Genomic DNA, 10,321 nt, shown 5'->3' with positions numbered 1-10,321 from the left:
CTGTTTGAGATGCATTTTACCAAAAATACCCCTGGTTGAGAACTTGAGATGCATTTTACCAAAAATACCCCTGCCTGTGTGGGACCCCCTGAGTGACGGTTTCACCTTCACTGGGTTGCTTACAGCTTGCACGCCGAGGAAGCCAGGAAGCATTCGTCTTCCTCTCGCAGGCACAGCTCGCAAGTGCATCACGCAACCCGATGGTCGAGCAGACGCCTCCCCGTCGGCCTCCCACTCCCAGTCCCAGCCGACCCGCCACCATCTTGGGATGGGAGCGCCGGCCTTCTTCAACCTCGCCTCTCCTCTGCGCCCAGGTTGGCTTCTCCGTTTCTCTCCTTTCACTTGTCCTCTTCGGCTCTTCCTACTTGTTCGTGGCCTAAACCCTAGATGTGCCCCAGGGAATTAGGAATTGAGGACCATGAGCGAAGACGGCAGCGGCAGGCAAGGCGCCAGCTCGGCGGCGGTGCCGGCGTCCCCGCTGGAGGACGACAACCTGCTGTCCCTGATCCTCCACCGCCTGCCGGCAGTGCCGTCCTCCCTCCTCCGCGCCTCTCTCGTCTGCAAAGGGTGGCGCTCGCTAGTCTCAGACCCCCGTTTCCTCCGCGACTTCCGCACCTACCACAAGAATTCCCCTCTTCTCGGCTTCTTCTCTGGAGATCTCCTTGGAAACGTCGAATTCACCACAATGCTGGGCTCATCGGACTGCATCCCTGCCTCACGCTTCTCCTTGTGCCTCCGTCCGGGCAGCAGAGTTCTTTGCAGCCACCATGGTCGCATTCTTATCCTCGATCAGGAGGAGCAGCAATTCTTGGTGTGGGATCCTGTCACCGGCGAGCTGGGCAATATTGCCTTCCCCCCAGCGTTTCATGGCAAGATGTTGTTTATAATTGATGGGGGAATCGTTTGTGCTGCCACTGACCAAGGCCATGTCCATGGAGCTTGCCACTCGGATCCCTTCAGGCTGGTTTTCTTAGGGGAAGACAGAGAACGGATTCTTGCCTGTGCGTACTCATCAGAGACCAGGGCATGGGGCAATCTCTTTTCCATAATGCGGCCGCCCTATTTTGTGAGGTATAATTCTCCTAAATGTCCTAGTACCCTGTCCAGGAATTCCATTTCCTTGTTGCTTTTTGGGGATAAGGCTGTGATCCTTGAGTTCGACTGGGGTAAAGGAAACCTAGCTCTTATAGATGTACCATCGGATGCATATGACTTCGATGCATTTATTGGTGGCATGTGTCAGTTCATGATTGCACATGTTGACAGCGGTGGCCTATGCTTCTACCTTCTATCAGCTTTCAGTGTCCATGTATGGAAGGGGTGTGTAATAGTGACGGCATTGCTACGTGGATGCTTGAGGATACAATTGAACTGAGAAACCTTCTTTCGCTCAAGCCAACGATGCACCTAACTATACTGGGACTAGATGAAGACAACAAGGTGATATTGAAATTGACGGATAGTGTTGTCTTCATGGTCAGTCTTGAGTCAATGCAGTTCAAGACACTGTCCACACAACTGCCCTTCTACTCCTTTTCCTTCCATCCATTCAAAAGTTTCTACACTCCAGGTAAAATGACATGCATATATATATGGTTGATTGATGTAGTGTATGCAGAATGGATTATCATTTCTTTGCTTCTTTGCATGTTAATTGCTTCTTTGCTTGCTTGGTGAACTATTGAATATATGGTGATCTTAGATTGTTTTGTGTTTGATATTGTAGCGGTAAAACCATGCTGTTTGATACAGAGTTGACCATTTATGCTATGCTTGTTCATTGAATAAAAGCATTATAATTGAAGTTTCTTGTATCTATTGCTTTCATGAACTGTGCCACAAATAGTACTCATATAATAGTCGGGCTATTTTCAGCATCGGATATTTTGTAATTTCAAATGAAATATTAGGGAACTAAAAACAATTCTTGCAGAATGAACCATATGATATATATATATATATATATATATATATATATATATATATCAAATGATTAATTACTGGGTGCATTTAATAAGAGCTTAAAGTAAAGTATATTACTTCAATGAAATGGTGGGTACTTTGATATTGACACCCATACATATAATAAAACCATAATAACTGTTGTTTTGACCATTTGTGATAATCAGACTAATGTTAACCCGAGGTTACTTATTTTGATAGAGTTAGCTAGTGTGGCCATATTTTAGATCCACATGTAATCCTGTGGTATGAAAGAATAGTTTTAATTGGCTAATTTATCACTCAAGCTAGCATCTAAATAGTCTGAGTTTGCTTCTTCATCAAATAAATAGTCTTAGTGCTTTTTTGTGTTCAAAAGTGTATTATTTTTTCTCCGGTCTATTACAGGTTTATGTAAATATCTCATTGTTTCTCTATTGTAATTGTTCCCTCCTTTTTTGCATGTCTTCATTTGTTTTGGCTTCTTTTGCCTGTAGGTATGCGTGTTAGTGCAGGACATAATGTTGCTCAAAGTTTACAAGGAACATAAAATGGCTGCCTGGCAAAATGTGGTACTATACAATGCCTTATTGGTTGAAAGGTAATGCAAAATCTGTCTTACAAGTGCAGTCTGAGTGATCTACTGCATATTGTGCTCTTTTTTTAAAGAAAAATCTCTGCACCTGTTCTTTTCTACCAATCTGAAGCACCAAATACCAAGAGACTCCACAATTCTCCACTCACACTCTCTAGCCCTTCGAAGCTGACTGACGGCTATTGGCTCTCTAATTGTCCAGATCTTGCTCCTCCTTCCATTCTTCATCATCAGCTGCTGTCTGTTCCTGTGTTTTGAACCCATGTTCATTCAATTTGCTGTTTCCTTTCTTGTATCTATTGAGGTTCTGCTGTTCTCTCCTGGTTGTGCTCTTTTCCAATATGTGATCACTGCACTGCATGTTTGTTCTTCCCACACACTTTCTTTTGCTTGGACACATGTTCTCCTCACTGGAGTACCTCAAGGAGGAGATAAGCGCAGGCATCGACCTTTGTCTATTTGTTGTGCTTGCCCATTGAGGAGAGTGCTGCCATCCTGAAGTGATTATTGTAGATTAAATTACTCTCTCCTGTCCTGTGTACGTGCTGGATACTTTTCCACTATGATAGTTTATCAATTGTGCTTTCACCATTTGTTAGTGCCTATACATATTTGCATGATTGTATGTATTAAGTTACGTATGAATAGAATTTTTTTGGCATGGCATGCGTTTTACGAAATTCATTGGTTATTAATGATGGAATGCATTTTGCTTCAAGTAATCTTTACCTTTATCTATAGATGTTACACATTGTGGCTAATTATGGTTATTTTGTGGTACCAATCATATTAGTTTATTTTCTTGAACACGTAGGAGAACTGCGTGTCATTTCACTAAGAAGAAGAGAAACAAAAGTACAAAATGAACACATCCAGCATACCCACGTATTGATCTTAGTCATTTCATTAGTTATCTTAATAGTATAGTAGAGGGAGTGTGCTACAAATTGATCCTAGTGAGTGCAATATCTGCAGATTTATGGATAATCATTCCAGCATATATTTCTTTCAGTCCACTAATATATATCTTAAACGAACCACAGGCTGCATTTCTTTTACTGATTGACATCTAATGCTTTTAGTTTAATATCATGTTATGATGAAACAGTAGTGGGTGAGGTTTTTGTTTTCTTTTACCATGGTAAGATTATGAGGCCTATGTTGTACTGTAGGAACTAATTAAATTATAGATGAGGTAGCAAAATGGCGTGGCATTGCATGAGATTCAATGATCCAAAGGTCATATGCAATATTGTTTCCTTGGTGCTTCTAATGTGTGAAATTTAACTATTTTGGTCAGCATTTGTCTTGAATAGGTCACTGCATCACTAAAGTTGTATACTTCCATAGATACGTTTAGCCAGTACAATTTATTGCTTCTTCTATTTAGTTTTGTGTCTCTGATAAACTTATGCTGGTTTTGTTGTGTATCACTTCAATGATTCAACCTTGCAGATCAGTCCCACACTAAGACATTTGCAACAGCGAATAGTACTACAAAGTTGTTGGCTGACAATATTCCTCATTCTGCAGGTATCTGTGGTTTGCTCTAGTAGTCGTGATGCAGAAATGGTTTGTTGGCATAGGCCCATCAATTTGCTGATTCCCTTTATTGTCTAGTTTTATGGTCAATAATCAAAGTGTCAACACCCAGATTGGTTCCGATGTGCTCTGGTTACCATGTTTTCTCTGTGGTGCATCAATTTATGTATTGTTATCAACTGACTATTATGCATGTACTGTATTTTACTATGGTGTTTTAACTCCGGTTGTTACATTGGTGCTGTTCATTATTGGTTTTACATGCTAGTTGCTCTTCCTATTTTTGCTAGAAAGTCTTCCCTCGTCTACAGCAATTTATTATTTTTATTTATAGCTTTAGCTTCGAGATTGGTATTACTTGAAGGTAGTGGTTCTACTTGGAGCACATTTGGCAACTGAAGTATACGAAGCAATGACAAGAACCACTGGTAACTATTATGTGGACACATTGAATTGATAATACACGGAGTTCATAGATAGAGTATCTATACATAAAGTGGGCTCCGTTACATTCATTTCGGGGCCCAAACTGATTTTTGCTGCCTTGGTTTGTTTTTCTTGCCATTCCCTTCCCAAATTAGAAGAAAGGTTTCATTGGACTTAGGAAGCAACAAAAACCTATATATTCATATATACTTAACATATTACATAATTAAAAATGTAGCAGGAAAATACTAGAGGTACTTAGAGTGCAAAAATATTTTAATGATGGGATTTTTTGCTCCACAGGTGCTTAGCTAGAGTTTGGTACAGGATGCCGAGCTGCAGTAACACATATTTATCAGGGTAGGCACATTTTTTTTATGTGCCAACTGACATGGCCAGTGATGTCCCAGCCTTTTTGTTACATAACTATATGAGGTGGACTCGAAGGAATTATCTATCTAATTTGTTGATTCTTTTATTGAATAATTAACTGTAGTCTTTAACCAACTGGTGCATGACTTGAATCTGTGGATCAATGCTTAAAGCAACTGATTAGTAGTACCTATATATGTAAACCACTTAATTGACTTGGTGTATATATTTTTTTATCAGTTCACTATTTTGTACATTTGGGAGTAAGTAGTTATCCAATTTCCAAAAGCAAACTAATTGTAAATAGGGAGAGCAAAAAACTGTTTTGTCACTCGGGGAACGAGGATTACATCTGAGGCTCCGATATTGGTCTCTAGTCTCTACTCTTTTGTTTTACTCTGTCCAGTATGTACATTGCTATTCTAGATTTCAGATGTGTCCGGAAGCTTGCTATTCCTTCAAGGTTTCAGGGTCTCAGTGTGGCTCCTGATCTAGGTTACATGTTCTGGTTATGCACCCGAAACTATATATTCCTCACCTCCTTCATGTGATTATGTGGTGGATCAAAGCTATGTAGCCAGATTTTTTTAAACTGATTTTGTTTGGGCTCTTTGTTGAATACTAATATAATATTCTTTCAGAAATTTGAAATTCTAAAGTGTTTGCAATGTATTTATTGGTCTTCGGAGGTGCATACTAGAGATGCATGGGTGCGGATTCAGAAAATAATATGTTGGTCATGCTATTCCTACGCATAGGGCAGCACTTTGATCACGATAAGAATTGGACAGCTTTATTCAAATTGATGTGTGTTCCAAACGATAATACACCGTATGCTTTCAGTAGCCTAGAATCAGAAAAGGGAGCACCCCAGACCTTGGGCTGGAATTTGCCTAATATGATCTGTGAACCACAAAACTTGTAGCTATGCCTATCATTTGCTTATGTACGAAGTAAACTCAAAAGTTACTATACTACTATCGTTTCGTATCATATATACTTTGGTAAAACTGTATCTCCCATACCTAATGTGCTAGGTTAAAATGTCTGGGTGTATTACAAGTGAATGTAGGCATGTGAGGCTAGGAAAGTGCGGTCCGCGACAAGTGCCACAAAATATTTGGTGCTGCGCTGGATATTACGAGGCCACCTAAAAGAGGTCAAGTTTAATATGTTCTGTGAGTTGGCAAGGAACATGGTGGGGAGTGATTTAGCAGCCACAGTGTAGTATGTGGTTTCCCTCTTTAAGAAATGAAAGGTTATCAACTAGTGCTTCTCCAACAATATAGACAATTACGAGCTGAAAGAATTGGGCTACGACAGATCTAAAAGTTATTTATTAGCAGAAAACAATCTTCTCTCTTATATTTTTTTCTCGGTGTAAGATAAATGCTAACATGGATCAATCTACCCATCTAGGCGATTGTACTTTATTGGAGATGACGTATCCTCAACAGCTTAATCCAAACATGTCCTTGTAAGCAAAACGGCAAAAGCTACCTAAAAAGTTACCGTCAACCTAAACATGTCCTACTCAAAGCTATCTAAAAAGGAAAAAAAATACAGACTCTCCACACTTCTGTAATCTGCTATCTAAAGTTACCGACAACCTAAAAGTCTGCGGCACCAGCACTACACCTGCTAAAGTTGTCAATATATCCTTTAGTGGCAGGGCCTAACAGAGGTTTGAGATTCTGCTAGTATTTATTTGACACCACCTGCGATCAGTCACGCAGTCATCATCTTCGCAGTCGCAGCAAGAAATCCACAGGCCCGCAGCGAGATGAACCTCTGCCATTACTTCCCCAGCTCGGGGACACCTCTTGACGACGACGACCTCCTCACCCAAGTCCTACTCTTCCTACCATCGCCGTCGTCCCTCGGTCATGCCTCCCTGGTCTGCAAGCGATGGCACCAACTCATCTCTGACCCTAGATTCCACCGACGCTTCTGTGCTTGCCACCAGAAGCCTCCTCTCCTGGGTGTCTTCTCCACGGATTCTATTTGCTCCGGCAACATATACTTCACTCCTACACCGGATTCGCCGGACCACACTCCCGCCGTGGCACGACTCGTAGTGTGTCTTGGTAGCGGCAGTGAAATCCTTGGCTGCCGCCATGGCCGTCTCCTCGCCAGCAACTGGGCCAGGCACCACTTCTGTGTGTGGGACCCCATCACCGGTGACCAGCGTCATGTAACCTTCCCCCAGGCATTTGATGGCAGGAGGAAGGTCGTGATGAACGGGGCACTCATCTGTGTTGCCCGCGAGCAAAGCCATGTGCATGGCAGTTGCTGCTCCGGCCCCTTCCAGGTGGTCTTGCTAGGCCGTACGGCCCGACGCATTTTCGCGTGCGTCTACTCATCGGAGACCGGCGCATGGGGCAATTGCACCTCCATATTGCGGGGGCATTTCCGGGCTGTTTCCGCCAATCATTCCAGTACCCGTGTTGGTAATTCCATTTGCTGGTTGATTACTGGGCAAAGCCTAGCCATCCTTGAGTTTGACATGCATTTGCAGAGACTTGCTGTCATAGAAGTCCCATCAGATGCACTTGACCCTGATAACTTTATCCAAGTCTCGATCATGCCAGCAGATGGTGGCGGACTTGGCTTCCTTGTTCTATCGTACTCGATCATCCAATTATGGAGAAGGAAGGACACATGTGATGGTGTTGCGGAATGGGTACTCAGAAATACTATTGAGATGAGCAGCACTCTTTCCCTGAGGCCGCAAAGTTTGGTGGAGAACCCCCCACTTATACTGGGGTTTGCTGAAGAAGATAATGTTTTGTTTCTATTTATAGATTTTGATATCTTCATGCTCAATATTGGATCCGTGAAGTTTAAAAAGTTAGCGGAGGATATGGGTTACCGCTTGTGCCATCCATTCACAAGTTTTTATATCCCAGGTAAGTACTCACATGCTTATATATGTGCTGCAATTACTTTAAGCATATAAGATGCATATCATTTTGAAATTCATCAGTTCCGGTTCAACCATATCTGAATGCGAAAAGAAGTAGCACAATAGGACACATTCCAAACTTTCTGCCCCAAGCTTTCATCTCTATGATCTGGGGCTTAATATGAAATCCATATTAATAATTGCATGTATAAAAGTTTATTAAAAAATAGTTTTTGTAACTTGGCAAGAAACCTCGATTCGTTCCATGTGGCTGCTGCGCCTCTTCGTGCGTGCTCCGCCGTCGCTGCCCTGCAGCCACTCAGATGTGGAGCGGATGGGTACAGATGCTGCCAGACGGTCACTACTACAAAACTGAGCATTGTTAGTACCGGATGATTTTTGTCTGATACTAATGCGCGGAATTAGTACCGGGCTTAAATTTTCGATCCTTGGATGCCTTTTAGTGCCGAGTCAAAAAACCACCTGGTACTAAATGTCATACTTTAGTACTGGTTGGTGTTATGATCCGGTGCTAATGCTCCTAGACCATTTAGTACCGGGCAATAACACCAATATCCCGTGGAGCACCATTTAGTACCGTAGTAAATGGATATTTAGTGCCGGTGGGTATTATTGCCTAGTACTAAATGGCATGGCATTTAGTACTGAACAAGCGGTACCAATCGGGCGTCCGATACTAAAGGGAGTTCCTGACCAGTACTAGAAGTTGATTCTCCAGTAGTGGGTGGCCATGGTGAGAGACAACAGAGAGGGTGGGGCAGGAGGGGGGGGGGGGGGGGGGGGGGCAGCGGGAAGCAGGACGGCTCTTGCCTAGGCAAAGAGCACTACGAGGACTCCATGAATTGCTGGCCAGGAGCTTCGAGACGTGGTGGCTTGAGTTGGGGAAAGAAGATAGGATTTCGGGGCAGAGATGGTGGGTTCCTGTTGGGCTGGGCTCGTTGGGGAGTTTTTGTCCGCATGCTCTCCACGCTCCCATCAGCCCAAGAAACCCGATCAGGAGCTTGCCGGTTTTTGGTAGTGTGTCCACCTACCAGTGTCAAATTTATATGTGCTAGATAAAAGAATGAGTTAGATATGTTTGAGCTATTCTAGATATGTTTTAGAAATCTGTAGGATCAGGATCACCTGGCTTTATAAATCAAGGGTACACCGAACAGAGTTCACAAAATGGATGCATATGAAAAAGTATTTTTTGGTAACTTTGTTTTTTATGTGGAAGATAGTCTTATGATGCTATGCTTGTTTCGCACTATGAGGATGATGAATTTAATGATTCCAAAAAAAAGATAGAGGAACCCAGTGTTGATATGTCAAATTTAAATATTTTTTTGATAGAAACCATTTTGTTGTTTGAGTTTTTATATACTTGCAGGAATGGGCATTGGTAGTGGACATGGTGGAGTTCAAATCCAGCACAACGCATAAATCAGGTGCCTCATAATAATCCGAAAAAGCAGTCCAGCATTACTACTATGCATGCCTATGCCAATGTTGTTCTGAATTCAACAGCTGTGAAACCTTTCTCTATTCCTGATACGATTTGCTCCCGCCCCCCCCCCCCCCCCCCCCCCCCCCCCCCCCCAACACCCCGGTGTTCAGATATTTCTGGGGCTCCTCTCTAATACCAAGTTATTTAGTAGAGGTAATCCAGGTATGATAGAAATTTTTGCCGATAACAATTGTCTACTTCTATTCTGAACTAATTGTCTACTTGAAACTAATTGTTAGAAGTTGAATGAGTTTTCGCAGCTGGAGGCTGGAGCTTGCCGAAGCTTGTTTTCCAGGATGGTCTCAGTAAGTGCCTGATGATGCCAGTATGAGGTTGCTGGGATTGAAATGGGCGTTGGTGCTCAAAAAAGCAAACACGATACCTATCAACTCAACTGTGAGCTCTATTCAGAAAAATCATATAATGTAAATATCAGTTGCTGTATAATTCACTGGTAGAGAAACGAGCATTAGTCCCAGTTGGGAAACCTCATATATCTCGGTTTTTCCAACCGGGACTAATCATTCGGGGCTAATGGTTCCGGCCTTTAGTCCCGGGTCCAAAAACAAACGAGATTTTTGTTGAGGATGGAAGGTCGTTTTTCTACTAGTGATTTTATGAATATGAAAAATCCTATGTATCCAACGTTCCAGAACAAGCTCTGGCTTGTGTTTTGGTTCTGAACTGAGTCTAGGACCGGGGGTCGTGTCCTAATGCTGCGAGTTATAATTTTGGTTAACTATAAGAATATAGTAACTCTAGTCATTTTTCAACAAATCAAGCAGAAGAGTGAGCTGTCAATTATATATACTAAAACTAAGAATCACACAAGATTGGGAAATACAAGGAACTAGAAAAAAACTGCAATAAGAACCCAACAAGCACTCAACAATTGCCACTACGAATAAGTGAATAACACAACAACCACCACTCCACGAGGTCCACTCAAGCTAGTCGATCGCCAAACTGAAACGCCATCACCAGATAACAAAGTCATCATTGTCACTGCTCATGCCATGATTGCCAATGA

At 42.4% G+C, this 10,321-nt stretch overlaps 1 protein-coding gene and 1 pseudogene across 3 annotated transcripts; both read left to right on the top strand.

Moving 5' to 3' along the window:
• Positions 1–356: 356 nt before the first annotated feature.
• On the top strand, positions 357–4,089 carry LOC117835533 (uncharacterized; annotated as a pseudogene).
• Positions 4,090–6,588: 2,499 nt separating this feature from the next.
• On the top strand, positions 6,589–9,936 carry LOC117836989 (F-box protein At5g03970). Of its 3 annotated transcripts, XR_004636219.2 has the most exons (4): positions 6,589–7,785; positions 9,175–9,232; positions 9,402–9,453; positions 9,552–9,936. XR_004636219.2 is itself a non-coding variant. In XM_034716522.2 (3 exons), the coding sequence occupies exons 1-2, from the start codon at positions 6,660–6,662 to the stop codon at positions 9,225–9,227; spliced, it is 1,179 nt and encodes a 392-aa protein (XP_034572413.1). In that variant the 5' UTR covers positions 6,589–6,659; the 3' UTR covers positions 9,228–9,232; positions 9,402–9,936. The 3 variants fall into 3 exon arrangements, 2 of the variants coding, with proteins under 2 accessions (XP_034572413.1, XP_034572414.1); XM_034716522.2 differs by having other exon boundaries at positions 9,402–9,936; XM_034716523.2 differs by lacking the exons at positions 9,402–9,453; positions 9,552–9,936 and adding an exon at positions 9,312–9,369.
• Positions 9,937–10,321: the final 385 nt, after the last annotated feature.

The sequence above is a fragment of the Setaria viridis genome, chromosome 9 (genome assembly GCF_005286985.2).
Source record: "Setaria viridis chromosome 9, Setaria_viridis_v4.0, whole genome shotgun sequence".
Lineage (NCBI taxonomy): Eukaryota > Viridiplantae > Streptophyta > Magnoliopsida > Poales > Poaceae > Setaria > Setaria viridis.
Note: the sequence above shows the minus strand (reverse complement) of the source record. Positions and strands in the feature narration are given on the sequence as shown.